This window comes from Haliaeetus leucocephalus, unplaced genomic scaffold (assembly GCF_000737465.1).
Source record: "Haliaeetus leucocephalus isolate CR32 unplaced genomic scaffold, Haliaeetus_leucocephalus-4.0 Scaffold76, whole genome shotgun sequence".
NCBI classification, from domain to species: Eukaryota; Metazoa; Chordata; class Aves; order Accipitriformes; family Accipitridae; genus Haliaeetus; species Haliaeetus leucocephalus.
In genome coordinates this window covers 2,574,872-2,590,236 of record NW_010972512.1, presented here as the reverse complement: position 1 = coordinate 2,590,236, position 15,365 = coordinate 2,574,872, and the positions used below count along the sequence as shown (strand labels likewise).

The following is a 15,365-nucleotide window of genomic DNA, read 5'->3' as shown; positions in this document are numbered from 1 at the left end:
TTGTAGCATGACAGCAAGAATAATATGATTTAGCAATATCCCTACAGCAAAAAGGCCAGAAACTGTTCTGAGGTTATTTCTGCAAGCTTTGCACAACAGGCAGAGCAATGGCAAGAAGACAAGGGGAAAGGGCATTGGCATGGAAGGAAATCAGTCCCGCTGATCTGGGGCTTGGGATGGGGTTAACCAACAGAATTGCTCATCTATCTAGGTACAGGGGAGCTCTTGTGGAAGTAAGCCACAGGGGAATAGCCCCAGCAATGGTTTGCTATGCAGAGGTGTTTTTCTCCAGCTTCCTAGGCTGCAAGGGGCTTACGAGTACATGGAGCAGGGGTCTGCTTGCGGGAAAGCATATCGGGAGAAGTGACAGCCATGAGTCCTCTCCACCCAAAAGCCGGCAGCTCCTACTCAGAAGATGTGCATTGGAGAAAGAGGGCAGAAGTACGTAGCTGTGTTGAAGTGCAGGTCCCAAAGAGCAAAGGGGCTGTGGCGTTACACCCATTGCTGGTCAAAGCATTTTGCTTTGTACCATGAGGAATTTGGTGCTTTCACTTCAAAACCAATCTGATTGCTAGGACTGTCTGGGAATGGTGCATGGGAAGTATAGACAGATTGTGGGTGCAAAGGTGAGCAAAATAAATAATATGAGCATAAAGACATCTTAGCAGTAGGGATATTGCTTTTGAATATGTGATATGGGGAATTTATAAAATACATAAAACAGCTGACAGAGTCATGAGGTACATGACCAAATACAACTTGGAGAAAGCAATCTAGGGGACAAATAAAAAGTAGGTTAGCTGTTCAGGCTGGGGCAGCTCCTTCGGGCTGCCTTCCCTGGGGCAGCAGTGATTTAGCAACCCAAAAGGGCAGAGCCAGCAAGTGTGGATATGAAAACCAGGATGCAAGGTGGGCTTTTGTGTGACAGATCCAGACTTTGAATGGAAAAAGCAGCAGGATTTCACCTGTTGATTCAGAGTTTCTCCCAGGTTGCCTGGTACAGAAATCAGACAAACTGGATTGTGTGTGCAATGCCAATGCCCTTTTAAGTATCTGGACACATTTTTATTTATCTGTGTGTTAAGTAATTCCACAGCAGAAATCTCGATTGTAAAGAAAGCTGATATTCCTTTTTAACCGCTTGCCCTCCAAAGCTGGGACTTGAGCAGCCCTGCTTGAGGCAGCAGGCCCATCTCTCCTCAGAGCTGTTTTCCATAGTTTGATGCTCTTTCCTCCCTCCTAGTTCAAATAAGTCTGCAAACAAAGCTCTAAGTACCTGCCTGGCCGAGATTAAGACTTGTGGGTTGGTTTTTAAGGGAGCCTGCTTTCCCTGGCTCCTGCTCTAAGCAGCTTTAGAGGCTGCAAATCCTTTTCACCAGCTAGGTCAGGAGCTCTTGGTGTGGGGAACTGGGACACAATCCCACCTACACCCTTCCACTCTCCTTCTGCCCCATGGACAGGCTGCGGTAAGCTGGATGCTTCTAGGAGGGTTTGAATGACTTCTCCCTTGGCATCCCTCACAAATGACCATGTCTGCGACCAATTTGTGTGCAGGGAAGAGAAAGTGGTAAAAATCCCCCATCTGCAGCTCGGGCAGGTGCTGTGGAGTTGGGGTGCTGCACCCAGAGACCATCCCCTAATCCCGTCCTCGGGGCTGGAGCAGCCTGTCGGAGAGGAGACAGGACATTTTCTTCTTCAGGTGGGTTTCTTGTAACTGGCAATTAGCAGCCCTAAAACCATAATGAGGCAAACTGATTCCCTGCTGCTGGGGAGCAGTGGTGGCCTGTGAAGAGAAAAGGGAGCTTGTGCTGTGCCCTAGGAGGGCCAAGCATGAGGACCTGGCTGGATGTTTTGCTCCTGCTCTGCCTTGCAGGAAGCAGCCAGGCTCGCATTGAAGATGTCCAGCTTGCAAAAGTTCATCTCCTCTGGCTCCTGAGCACTACCTCATCCTGCCAGCCCTTGGCTATAACAGCTTCGTGGGGAGGGCTTGCAAACTCTGGGTTTGCACCAACCTGCACCCTGGGTCTTGTGATCTCCACTGGAGGAGATGGGACAAGAGCTGCCCACGTGGAAATGCAGCACTGGAAGTGCTGGTCTTGATTAGCCTTCCTTCTTTTGCAGCCTTCATCCCGCTGAATGTCCTAAACGTCTGGTAAATTTCTCCACTGAAGCAAGGAGGGGATCCTTGCCTTTCCATGAGGCACCTGAGCAAAATGCAGTGCTTCAACCTGTGGATGGCAACTTGCAACTCAACTTGTCCATGCTACCGGAGCTGGAAAGTCTGAGTTAAGGACGAGCGTGTGCCCGTGGAGGTTTCCTCTGGGAATAATCCGCTGCTTTCCTCCTCCAGGGTGGTTAAACCAGATGCCTTCTGCTGAATACCTCTCTCCTGAGGACAAAAGGGAAAGCATGGTTAATTAGCAGGAATTATGTGATCCTTAAAGCCACAAAACCTGTTCCAGGCAGGTGTGGTCACAAAGCACCCTGAGAGGTTTTTTGCTAAGACTTGAGCTGCTGGTGTCCTGTTCGCTGAACAAAGGCTGTGTTTTCTCCTTCTCTGGCAAGGGTGTGCAGGAAACCAGCTCAAACCTTGCAATCCCAGTCTGGGACCTCACCAAGACCTGGGACTCCAAGCAAGTCTTGCACGGTTGTGACAGAGGACAGCCCTTTCCCTAGGGAGGTCCCTGGAAAATACTGGCAGGGCAGGGGTAGGAGAAGCAGTCAGGAGGAGGGGGTTTTCTTGAGGGAAGAGTAACCCTTGGGACAGTTCCCACATTTGGGAGCGGATCCCATGGGTTGTCCATGTCTGTAGCACCTCTGGCCCCAGGCAAGCTGCAGCAATCGCCACAAGCATGGCAAGAGCTGTGTATCACTGGCCGGAGCAGTGCTTCGCCTGAGTTGCGGTGAAGGCATTTGACTCACGAGTCCTTGTGGGCCTCTGCTCCTCCCTGGTGGGTGTAAGGCTTGGAGCGGGGTAGAAGCCAGGTAAACACTTGGGTGCCTTCATGCCAGGTGATTGCCCAAGGAAAGGAAGATCCTGTGTGACATCCTGAAAGCCAGGTACCTTCAAGCAGCTTACATTGCAGCGAGGCAGCTGTCCCTTCCCATGAGGTTTCACCTGATGCTCTCAGCAGTTTCTGGGTCTTCTCAGGATCCTGCCTGCATTCAGACAGCACCTCTAGAAAATAACACATGGGCAGAAGAAAAAAAAATGAGGGAGGACAGAGAGAGGCTCTGCCTAAGGATGAATCCCAGAGAGGACATGGAGATGGACTGGAGTTCTGCAGGACACAAAGCTCCAAGGCTGGGGGGTAGTGTAGGGGGAAAGGATTTAGAGTAGAGATGTCTTTGAGATAGAAGCAATGAGATGTGTTATCCTGTTGCAACTACTGTACCTAAAAAAAGATTTCATGGGAGGCATGGTGAGTTTTTTGGTTGGTTTGTCCTTGTCTGGGAAGGTGACTGGTGAGCTGTGAAGCTGAGGGTGAGCGATGCCCTCGGAGCTCCCACCTCCACTGAAGGAGTGCAGATCAGAATGGCTCCCTAGGGAATGGCAAAACCAATTTTCAGGGCTGACAGGAGGATTAAGAAGAGCAAAGAGATGCTGTTACATTTGCTCCCCCATCGCAAGGCGTTGGCCTCCCCTGGGGTGCTCCATCCATCAGCCCCAAACCTAATGGGAATGGTCCTGCAGCCCTTCCCTGGAAGGATTTTGCTCACAAACAAAAATGGGGAAGAAGGGTGTGAAAAAGCAAATGAAAAATGGATTTTTAGCCACATTCAAGAAAAACAAGCGCTGGCCAGGGAAGTGCTCCGATGCAATTAGTACAGAGCAAATGAGAGGTGAACTTGTGCTTGTTTACTGCCTCCCTTTGTGTAACTCCAGCCGCGAATTTATTGTCCCCTCGACCAGCCATGGCTGCCACAGTGCTGCTGGCTGCTCCGGAGGGCTGGAGGGGTGTTTCTCATTTCACACTTCAAAGATGGTTGAACAATGTAGCTGCACATCAAAGGGCTGAGCAGAGCCCGAGGGATGCGGGAGGAGAGGATGATCGATGGCCCCACGGGAGTCACGGGCGCCCGTGGGGCGCGGGGCCCCCACCGCTCCCCAGCAGGGCCAGCGGCACCTCTGGCAAGTTTGGTTCATCCCTGGCTGCCAATGGAGTCGGGAGCCCAGCTGCAGCTCTGCGGTCGTGCCCGGTGGCATGCTCCGGCGAGATCAGAGGAGAACCCGGGGACGTGCCCTTCACGAGGCCAAAGGCTGCTCCTGGCCGACATGGCACCTGGCTGGCCCTGGGCCGATGGCTGCAGTTGAGGTGCCGCGCTGGGGTTTATTCCCCTTTGGTACAGTGAGGGATCTTCCTCTTCCTGGCTATTTTGACTGAAATGCTCCTTGAGGAAGCATCTGGCTCTTGCTGTGGGTGTTATGCCGCATCCAGTGCTGCGGAGCCCGGTCCGGCCGAAGCATGAGCAGTGCGGCCCGTGGGCAAGCCGCTGCTCGGTCTTGCAGCCAGGGTGTGTGCCGAGCATCCCTCCGGCTGCTGCCTCAGGGAGCCTTTGCAGGCAGCAAAGGAATCAAAACTGGAGGATATTTCACTCTCTCCTTTGCTGCTACTACCAGCGGGAGGGTTGAGAGTGGCTGCAGAGGGACTGGCTGTGGTGGCCAGTGACCCCTGCCTACCATCTGCACCAGCCCCCGGTTAATGAATACACATCTCTCGGTGCAGCAACCAGGACAAACAGAGCTGCAATCACATGAACCGTGCAGGGGGCTGGGGTCACGGTGCACACCAAGGCAAATGGTGCCATCGGCCTCTCATGGCTCCTGTCCCTGCAGGTTGTCCCCAGCAGCATTCCCGTTGTCATGCTGTGACCCCTCCGAACATCACTGGAAACCACCTCCAGCCTCAGCCGTGCTGCTGGTGCGAGGCAGCTTCAGGCTGGAAAGCGGCAGGTTTTTGTAGGTGAGACTGCTTTTTCCCAGCTGTTCTTGCTCTTTTGGAAGTTAGGAGCCCTCTTCTGCTCTTGCTTTCCTGTAGCATACGATAAAAAGTCAAACAGGAGTTTGCAGGTGTTGGGCAGAACTACCTCTAGTGCCATTAGAAATGTTGAAGCTTTTCATTATTTCCAACCCCCCGCGCCCACCCAGGGATTTTTGAATACCTTAACTTTTCTTCTTTTCTCTGCCTTCCCACACCTGCAGTTCTCCTTCCCTTTGTTTTTACTTTTTAGAGAGGGAGGGAAAAAAAATGTTCACAATTTTTTTCTTCTTTTTTTTTTTTTTGAGGAAAATGGCAGCTGGGAAATGATGAGGCAAGAGGTCCAGGGCTTTTTCCTCTTGCCAGAACTTGACAACTGTGTCACTCCAGGTAAATGATTGACTCTTCCTGCACCTTTGTCCCCCTCCTTCTGCCTTGGGTTGACCTTTCCTATCCCCATGCCAGGGCCAGGAGCAGGCATGCTCTCTCAGTGTACATCACTCCTGGGTGTAGTTTTCTGACAAATGTTTTAATTCATAAAAGTCCTCCTCCAGATCATGTCCTGCAGGAGATGATCCACACTTCCTCTAGGCTGGGAATCCATAAAGCCAGCTTGGCAGTTTATTTGTATTCAGCCAACTTAACCATGACTCCAAAGCTGATCCCTTGGAAAGTCCAACCAACTTGGCAGAGAGTGGAAAAATTAGCAATTTCATTCTTTTTCAGTTTGGTTGTTCAATCATTTTTTTCTGGCATTCTCTGCTCTATTTTATTTCAAGTCAATTTAGCATTAATTAACAGCCCAGCTTAGATAGCTTTAGAGGCTCCAGCAACTCTCAAATAGGCATACTCCCAGCCGAACAGTTGTCCCCAGGGACCTGTCTGCAGGCAGGGGTTTGATGGATGAACTCACACAATGAGACTTAGATGAAGAGTGCAGAGATGGACTGGGATTTGCAAACAGACTCTTCTGCACTTGCCTGTGCTTTGTCCTGCCCTGCAGATGTCCTCTGAAACACGCTTACCCCATTTATTAGAAGCAGGGAAAGCGGTCAGGTGCTTTGAACAGGAACCTGCCCAATGCTGGGGTGGTTTGTCCTTGGGGTGGCACTGCCAGCTGCCCTCTTTGCAGAGGAATAACTGCAGTGCTGGGGTGGAATAGTGGGGCGAGGTCGGGCAGCCTGGTCCTACCTGCTGTTCTTGATGACAGAGGCATCGCCGTGCCATTTTGGAGAGGTGTGTGTGGGCACGCGTATGAGAGATGCTGCTCGTCCCATGGGCCAGAGGTGGCTGCCACTGCTCAGTGACCCCGGGCTCTATCTTGCAATAATTTCAGTCCAACACTTTATTTCCTAATTTAGGAGCTCTGTGCCCACAGCTCCTCCTCATGTTACAACTCCAGGCTTGCTAAAGTCCAAAAAGCACAAGTCACTCATTGAAACAACCCCTTGGCGCTGGCCCTGCCTCCTGTGCAATGCTGCATAAAAGAGCTTTGCTTTTCCGGGGGAGCTCCTCCTAAGCCACTGGTCGTCTCCCTGAGAGAGCCCCTGGGTACCGGGAAAAGCTCTTCCACCCTGCCCAAAACTCTTACGCACATACCTTGGGGCTGCACGGGAAGCAGGTGAGCAAGGATCAGCAAGAAACCCCCCGGGTTACTTGAGGAGCTGGGGGAATTGTGCTGGGGAGGGGGTGTCCTGCTCCCGCAGGGCATTGCTGGGGGGCTGCAGACCCACCTCGGCCAAAGTGCCTGGCCTGTCTCCGCTCCACCACAGCCACGTTCTCCCGCAGGCAGGACAGCATGGTGCGGCGCGTGGCGGTGGTGGGCGCAGGCGTCAGTGGGCTGGCGGCCATCAAGTGCTGCCTGGAAGAAGGGCTGGAGCCCACCTGCTTCGAGCAGAGCGAGGACATCGGGGGGCTCTGGCGCTACACGGTGAGTGGCTTTGGGTGCCTGGTTTCAGAGCTGGCTGGGGAAACTTGCACCCGCTGGCACCCTGCGTGCCTGCACCCGCTTGCTTTGCTCTGATGGCTGCATGTGGGAGGGCTTGACTGGTTCAATACAGGTCCTCAGGTCTCCTCCCTCACCCTGGGAACAGCCTAGCCATCCCCTGACTCGCTGAGCCACCTGCTTCAGCCAAGCCAAGTCCCCTCTGAAATGCCATCCTTGCTCCTTTAGGGACAGAGGGAATCAACAGCTTCTCTGCAGCCAAGGGGTTGCAAACCCCTCAGGGCTCTCGCTGGTGCACAGGGTAGCCCTCAGCATGCTTTTATGTAGTGGCCATGTACCACGGAGCCGCAGAGGAGCCCGAGTGAATAATCAGAGGGTTGGACTCAGAGCCATCTTGTGCCACTTTCCTGCCAGCAAGCTGGGGCTGAGGGGACAGTTTGGGGTGTGATCACAGCTGCAGGAGCAGCTTGGGGTGCCATTAGGGGAAGGAATTGGGCCTGCACAAGTTAAACCCCAGGGCAGAGAGGGAGGGCAGAAAGCTTGTTCTGGATGATCTGAAATGTTTGATTTATCTCAAAACATGGACCACATGTTTTCTGTCTTTTCTGGGGAAGGCTCCACACATTCCTCCAGAAAGTTTAGCAATACTTTTTGATATTAAGGATAGAGAATTTCAGAAAAGAATATCACCATTGAGGGGAAAAGTCAAAATCACTTCAGCTCCTTATCTGGCTTGGGGTTTTTTTTTTTTCTTTTATTAGAAATTGGTAATCTTTTGGCCACCTTCAGATATGGATTTTCCAGTGCAGAAACCTGCATTTTTCCTAGCTCTGTGCTGGCATCAAAGCCATGAGGAAAGGGAAATGCATTACCTGTGTTTTGTGCTCTTAAGTGCCTAGTGTCAGGGCAGACATAGCAAGTGCCCCCCCCCGATGGGGACAGGACAGCGTGGGGCTGGCCATTTTGGGCAGGACTGGACCAAGCCAGCCTGGGCCCCACTGATTGCGCAGTGGTCTTGGGGATTTCAGCAGATCCCTCATGTCCTGCCCTTCTAGATGTCAGCGGGACACTGGCCAGCTGGCACGTGCATTGCTAGCGGTAGGTACAAGCCTTCATCCGTGTCCCTGGCCAGACCTGCCCTGCAGTTGCATAAAGCATGGGCAGCCAAGCCACAGCACCAAAGCAAATGCACCTGGCCGGGCTTCTGCCTTTCATTGTGCAATTGCCAAGACCGTGTACACAAAGGAGTGATGACCGGGAGTGCCCATGGGATTTTGGAAGCTTTACAGGCAGACCAGCAGGAAGTTGGGCACTGGGAGGTCCCACCTTATTTGTCTCCTGTGATATTTTGCATGTGTTCATGCGCACGAGTGTAGCTGTGTCACAGCCAACCTCCTGAGGCTTTCTGGATGTGCAGTGGAGAGGCTCTGGCATGGTCCTCCCACAGCACTCCCTTCCCCTGAGGTTTCCACTTTCCCTGGCAGATGCACATGTAACTGGCTCCTAAATGCCTTGGGTGATGCAAACCCTCCTCCCAGCCTGTTGGGACACTTCTGTGCTCATAGAGAGTTATTTGGTTATTGTGCTTGATGGCTTTGCCGGTTTTCTCTGGCTCCAGCCTGGAGGAGTTGGTGCAGGGCTCCAGGTCATGTCCCCCTTAATGGGACTCGTCCACGCTCTTCTCCCTCCAGGACCAGGCAGAGGAAGGCAGAGCCAGCATCTACCGCACTGTCTTCACCAACTCCTGCAAAGAGATGATGTGTTACTCTGACTTCCCCTTCCCTGACGACCACCCCAACTACATGCACAACGCCAGGCTCCAGCACTACATCTGCAAGTACGCTGAGCACTTTGACCTCCTCCGGCACATACAGTTCAAGGTAAAAAGCCTGGAGTGGAGAGGGGCAGTGAGTAGTGGGGGGGGCCTGGGCTGGAGGGACATCACCTCTGTGCCTGGGTCTCCCAAATCTTGGGAGAAAATATTCTGGGGAAAAAACTCCTGGTTTTGTTAAAGCAGGTCTCATCAGCTCCCCTCTCTGCGCCCTCCCCAGAGCTGCCTGCATGAAATCGCAGGGGCAAATATCCCCAGGGCTCCCCGGGACCTCTGAATTCCACTGGCCCCCTAAACCTCTTGGTCTGCTCTGCAGACACCCACGGATCTCTTTCTTTTGTTTCCTTTAAGACCCTGGTCACCAAGGTTAAAAAACGCCCTGACTTTTCTGTGACGGGGCAATGGGAGGTGGTGACCCAGAGAGACGGGAAGGAAGAGACAGCAGTTTTTGACGCTGTTATGGTTTGCTCTGGGCATCATGTCTACCCAAACCTCCCCCTCGACGATTTTCCAGGTAAGCTGCGCGTGTGGAATTCATCCGCTGGGACAAAGCAAGGCAAATCTATTACAGTGTTCTTCCCTAGAAAAAAATACCTTTTTAGCATTAAAAGGAAAGCAATGTTTGGGGGGATGGGGGTCCATTCAGGAAATCAAAACCTGTATTTTTAAGAAAAAAGACTCAGTATCCAAACTATGTCAAAGCAGGGACAATGCTAATCTTTCCCAGAAAAAAGTACTTCAGGCTGTTTCCTTTAACAGAAGTTTTTTCATAAAAGGATTTTGTAAAATAATTTTTTTTTTTTTCATTTTCCCATGATTTCTAGTACAAATGTCATGCACATTACCCAACAGCCTTTGCCTCTGTCATGGTTTAACCCCTGCTGACAACTAAGCCCCACACAGCTGCTTGCTCACTCCTCCCTCAGTGGGATGGGGGAGAGAATTGGAAGAGTAAAAGTGAGAAGACTCGTGGGTTGAGATACAGACAGTTTAACAGGTAAAGCAAAAGCTGTGCATGCAAGCAAAGCAGAACAAGGAATTCATTCACTACTTCCCATGGGCAGGCAGGTGTTCAGCCATCTCCAGGAAAGCAGGGCTCCATCACATGTAACTGTTACTTGGGAAGACAAACGCCATCACTCTGAATGTCCCCCACTTCCTCCTTCTTTCCCCAGCTTTACATGCTGATGTCATATAGTCTGGAATATCCCTTTGGTCAGCTGGGGTCAGCTGTCCCAACTGTGTCCCGTCCCAAATTCTTGTGCACCCCCAGTTTACTTGCTGGTGGGGTGGGGTGAGAAGCAGAAAAGGCCTTGACTCTGTGTAAGAACTGCTCAGCAGTAACTAAAGCATCCCTGTGTTATCAACACTGTTTTCAGCACAAATCCAAAACACAGCCCCATACTAGCTACTATAAAGAAAATTAACTCTATCCCAACCCAAACCAGCACATTCTCTCTGTGTACAGGCACATTATTGGGAAAAAACTTTCTCTCTGGCAAGAAAAATTTGGTGCTGGGGGTCTGTTTGGAGGACACAGGCTTGAAGCATCAGCTGGTCAGGAAAACTGCCCTCAGGTCCTTTGCCATCTTCTCTTTTTTAAATGAAAGCTGCTTCCCTGTTGCTCACTACCACAAGGGTGTACAGCCACACCAAGGGGATGGAGTGTGGCTGTCCAGGCACCTCAAGGCGATGTTGGGGTTGCAGTGGTACCCTTTTGGGGTACAGAAATACCATGAAAAGGTATCCTGTGCTTGCACACTATTTCTGTTTAAATACTGAATGAAGAGAGAGTGATCTCATCTGACTACGGGTTTGCAGCATCCCTCTGTATACAGGAGACATATACTACTGTGAGAAATGCTCTGGTGGATGCTCCAGCAGCATCTGTGGGAAGGGGAGATGCCAAAGCCAGCACAGCCTCTCCCTTTCATTCCTGTGGTGAATTACGACCCTTTCTGTTCTCCTCCCCAGGAATACAGAAGTTTAAAGGCTGCTACTTCCACAGCCGAGAGTACAAGGAGCCAGAGAAGTTCAGAGGGAAGAAGGTGCTGGTGATAGGCTTGGGCAACTCGGGCAGTGACATTGCTGTGGAGCTCAGTGCCGTGGCATCACAGGTACGGGGACCTGCACCAGAGTCATTGGGGAGTGGGGGGGTCCCCATTTGCTTGAGCACATGCCACAGCCCTGGGGACTCACAGCCATCATGGAGGTGGCTCACCCCTACCTGGCCATCCTCCCAGGTCTACCTGAGCTCCCGAAGTGGGTCCTGGGTGATGAGCCGCGTCTGGGACGAGGGCTACCCCTGGGACATGCTGATCATCACTCGTTTCCGGACCTGGCTGGGGAACATCCTCCCCAGGGCAATCAGCGACTGGCTGTACGTGAGAGGCATGAACCGGTTCTTCAAGCATGAGAACTTCGGCCTCATGCCACTGAACAGGTATGTGTGGGGCCATCCATCCCCAAACCCCCCTGGGGGTGCTGGTTCTGGAATGGGGCTGGACCGTGCCTATCCTGGGCTGGCAGCAGAAGCCACCTCTGTGACAGCCCCACCACCTTTGCCCTTGCAGAACTTCCCGCAAGGAGCCGGTGTTCAATGATGACCTCCCGAGCCGCATCGCCTGTGGCGTGGTGGTGATTAAGCCAAACGTGAAGGAGTTCAGAGAAACGTCTGTCTTGTTCCAAGATGGGACTGTGCAGGATGACGTCGATGTGGTAGTCTTTGCCACCGGTTACAGTTATGCTTACCCTTTCATGGAGGATGATTCCATCATCAAAAGCAGGGACAATCAGGTCACCCTCTACAAAGGCATCCTCCCTCCTCGGCTGGAGAAGCCAACCATGGCAGTCATTGGGCTAGTCCAGTCCCTTGGACCCATCATCCCAACAGCGGACCTCCAGTGCCGCTGGGCAGTCAAGGTGTTTCAGGGTAGGTGGATGAGCTTGTGCTGGGCAAAGGTCTGTTTTCTGTCAATGGGAAGTAGTGTTTCCCAGCAGCAACGTGCATGTTCAAACCGAAAATCAGGGCAGTGCCTGAGTGCTCAAGAACACAAAGGAGTTTAGCCAGAAATACCAATAATGGGATCCCTATGTGATGGGGTAGCTTGCACCATGGGAGCAGGTCACTTCTCAGCCCACTGCAGATGGCAACATGGTGGGGCTGCCTGGGGGAGAAGAGCCTCTTGGGCATCACTACATAACTTAAAGGACAGGAGAGCCAGTGTTGTCACATCCTCAACAACCAAGCTTGACCCAAGCACAGATCTTGACACCAAAGGGAAGAGAGGCACCCAAGAGCTCAGCTGATCCCTGCAAACCCTACCTGCTGCAGGAGGGATCTCCTGGGCATCATGTCCCTTTGCTGATACTCTTCTTGCTCTTTTAAGGGCAGTGCACGCTTCCCCCAGTCAGCGAGATGATGGATGACATTGATGAGAAGATGGGGAAGAAGCTCAAGTGGTAAGTGCAGCTCATGGGTCTCCCTGTGCTGGCAGAAGAGCCCTGCCATCATCTCAGCCCCAAGTGGGATGGATGAGGGTGCTGGGTGAGCTGCCATGGGGGCAGTTTGTGAGCAAGGGACAGGCAGCTCCAAACAAGCAGGGTCCTTTGAAAAGCCCTGTTTGAGTCTCAGATGAATTAACCTCCAGGCGGCCCCTCTGCAATGAGGAACCTCCAACCAGCTCACTGGTGTCAGTGGATATGTTTTCACCAGCCCCATGGAGGCCTGAATCAGGCAAGTTCGGGTGGAAAATTCATGATGGAAATATTTCCTGTCTAAAAATGCTCATTTGCCATCACTGAGCGTTATCAGGCTGAAAAAGCATTTCTCATTCACACAGAATCAGGGTGAGGCTCCAGCAGAAATAGAACATTTCCATCATTATTCTTCAAAGTGACCTTTTTTTTGTTTCATAAAGTCCATGAAAGTGCCTTGCTTTCCCCCTCTCTGAGTCTAACTGATATTATAGTGAAGCAATACTTTAAAAATAGGAGTATAACCAGTGAAAGCTGAACCTGGCTCAAGCTATGTTTTCTTTTGTTTTTAGAAACCGTTGCATTGTAGGAAGTTTCAAAACGCAATGTTTTCTTGTGAGCCAGATTCCTCCACTAACAGCAGCAATGATGCATGTCCCCTGGAGCTGTGCCCCCCAGCCAGCTCTGCTCCCCAGCTTTGGCAGGGGAGAGCAGGGGACAGACTCTGCCCAAACTGTGCTTAAAGGGAAAAAAAAAAAAATTAAAAAAACAAAGGGAAAAACCTAAAGCAACCCCTCTTTTCCCCTCCTCTCTCCCCGGAAGGTATGGGAACAGCACCACGCTGCAGACGGATTATATCACTTACATGGACGAGCTGGCCTCAGCCATCGGTGTGAAGCCCAACGTGCTGAAGCTCCTGCTGACAGACCCGCGGCTGGCCCTGGAGGTCTTCTTTGGCCCCTGCAGCCCTTACCAGTTTCGGCTGATGGGCCCAGGGAAGTGGAGCGGGGCCAGAAAGGCCATCCTCACCCAGTGGGACCGAACTCTGCGGGCCACGCAGACGCGCATCACCCCCGCTGTCCCCACCGCCTTCCCCTGCCTGGCTATGCTAGGGGTGCTCTTCCTCCTGCTCCTCCTCCTCCTTGCTGCCCTTTACTGCTAAGGGACCCCAGGGAGATGGGGAGGGATGCAGGAGTACAGAGCGGTGTACGTGCATGGGATGCTTTCTCCTGCTGGGCAATGCGTGCTGCTGCCCTGCTCATTAACCTGAAAATAAGTCGTCAAGAGATCCCTGAAAAACAGCATTGATAAATCGGATGTGATCTCCATGCCTGGTAAAATTGGGAGGTTTCTCAGCTGGGGCTATGAAAGAGTGTAAGTGCCACCCCCAGTAAGTAACATTGGTTATTTTGTCCCTCTACATGTATTCAAATAGTGGTGCATTGCTACATGTCTTTAAATTTCCCTGCCTACTGTCTCTTTTTCTGGTGGAAAACTGGAGTCAACATGTTTGGTTTTTCAAGAAAATTTTCGGTGTAGAGCTTGTGTACTGGCTAAAACCAGCTTGCCTGAATTGGCCCTTCTGAAAAATAATTTTCATAACAAGTAAAGAAAAACATCCACATTTTTTTCCAGTAGGAAAAGATGCCCAAATGAAAAAAAATGATCAGATTAAAATATGGAGAGGAATACTCTGGTATATAAACAGCCCACCAGCTCTCGGAACAACATCTGGACTTTGCTGGAACATGTGAGCATCTGAAAGCTGAGATGAACCATGTCTGCCAGCCAAAATGCCCTGTCCCGCTGGGGCTGTGTAACCCAGCACCCCAGCTGCTGCAGCCATGGCGAGAGCATCCTCAGAGAGATCCCTCTCTGAGCTGCTTCGCTTTGTGCTGGGCATCACTGTCCCTGCAGCAACAGCTTGGATGGGCACCTGTGCCCCTCTCTGTGGCCACCTCCAATGCATGTCCAGGGGTGACAGGGATGTGCCATCTGCCCAATTGCCCATCCCGAGGTGGGGAACAAAGCCTCCATGGTCCACCCTCACCTGAGCAAGTGGGGAGGAGCTGGACTGATCCTGGTGAGCTGCTGAACTTCTGATGTGGCCAGATCTTGTGGGCTTTTTCTTTGCATGCATCTGCCGAGAGTGGAACCAGCCCGTGGTGTAATTTCAGTGCTCCCTGGGAAGCACTCTGCCTGCAGGCATCTTGGCTTTTCTCCTCCATACAGCAATAACTATAGCTTTGCAAAACGCTCTGTGGTTTTATGAAATGCACCATGTAAATGCAAAATAATATCATTACCGTGACCTCTAGCCCCGGAAACGAGACTAGAGGATGCCTGCCATTCCCTTTTCAGTGCCTCTGCCGAAGTGCTCTGCTAACATGCTTCTTCCTACCAATAGATGAAGAGGTTTGCCTGCTCTTATTTCTTCCAGTCCAAATGATGTGTACCTGTGGTGGGAAGCAAGCCCTTCCTATGATTGTGATCCAATTCAAAACACTGCAGATGCACCATCTCTCTGAAACATGAATAAAAATATAGGGGCATCATCTGATCAGTTTTTTAAATTCTTTTGCAATTAACAAGCTGTGCGTGGTGTATCACTGTGATTTTTTTTTCTAGCTGATAATGGCAGCCTTGTTACCCAGCTAGGACACAGCTGTGGTCAGGAATGTTGCTGCTTACCCTGTGCTGAGCTTGTGGGGTGCTGGCAGGACCCACATTGAATGCAATGGGGGCTGGGAGCCCTTGCCTTTTGGAAGCCAAAGTACCACGTTATGTGAAAGAAAGGGCAGTAGGGAGAAGAGGCAGCAGTTGGTGGTGGTGCTGGGAACTGTGGGATGCACAGGGGACATGTTGGGGTGCCAATGGGGTGAGCAGAGATGATGTCAGGGAATGAATGAAGATGGGTTTTGGGGTGCTGGCAGGGTGGGGCCTCTTCCTCAGGTGCAGTCAATAAATTAATGTGGGCCAGGCTGTCACAAGGGCTCTCTGGTGCTGGCTTACATCTGCAAAATGGGTTGAATGACCTTATCGTTATCTGACATGAGGTCACAGCCAGTGCCTGTGCTGCTGAGAGCACTCTGGCTGTAACACTTTTCCCTGGGCAGATTGCAGGGCGTTACTG

The 15,365-nt window shown here is 51.7% G+C and overlaps 1 protein-coding gene across 1 annotated transcript; it reads left to right on the top strand.

Annotated features, from left to right (window-relative positions):
• Positions 1-6,774: 6,774 nt before the first annotated feature.
• On the top strand, positions 6,775-13,394 carry LOC104840896 (dimethylaniline monooxygenase [N-oxide-forming] 3-like). Its single transcript, XM_010582190.1, has 8 exons — positions 6,775-6,909; positions 8,616-8,804; positions 9,107-9,269; positions 10,730-10,872; positions 10,999-11,198; positions 11,329-11,687; positions 12,145-12,217; positions 13,055-13,394. Exons 1-8 carry the CDS (start codon positions 6,778-6,780, stop codon positions 13,392-13,394), a joined length of 1,599 nt encoding a protein of 532 aa, XP_010580492.1. The 5' UTR covers positions 6,775-6,777.
• The last annotated feature ends 1,971 nt before the right edge of the window (positions 13,395-15,365 follow it).

Excerpts from the sequence above, each read along its gene's own strand:
- LOC104840896 (XM_010582190.1), top strand. The coding sequence starts at position 6,778 with ATGGTGCGGCGCGTGGCGGTGGTGGGCGCAGGCGTCAGTGGGCTGGCG. Across the intron at positions 10,873-10,998 it reads TCAGTGCCGTGGCATCACAG|GTCTACCTGAGCTCCCGAAG; the intron begins GTACGGGGACCT and ends CCATCCTCCCAG. Across the intron at positions 11,199-11,328 it reads GGCCTCATGCCACTGAACAG|AACTTCCCGCAAGGAGCCGG; the intron begins GTATGTGTGGGG and ends TTGCCCTTGCAG.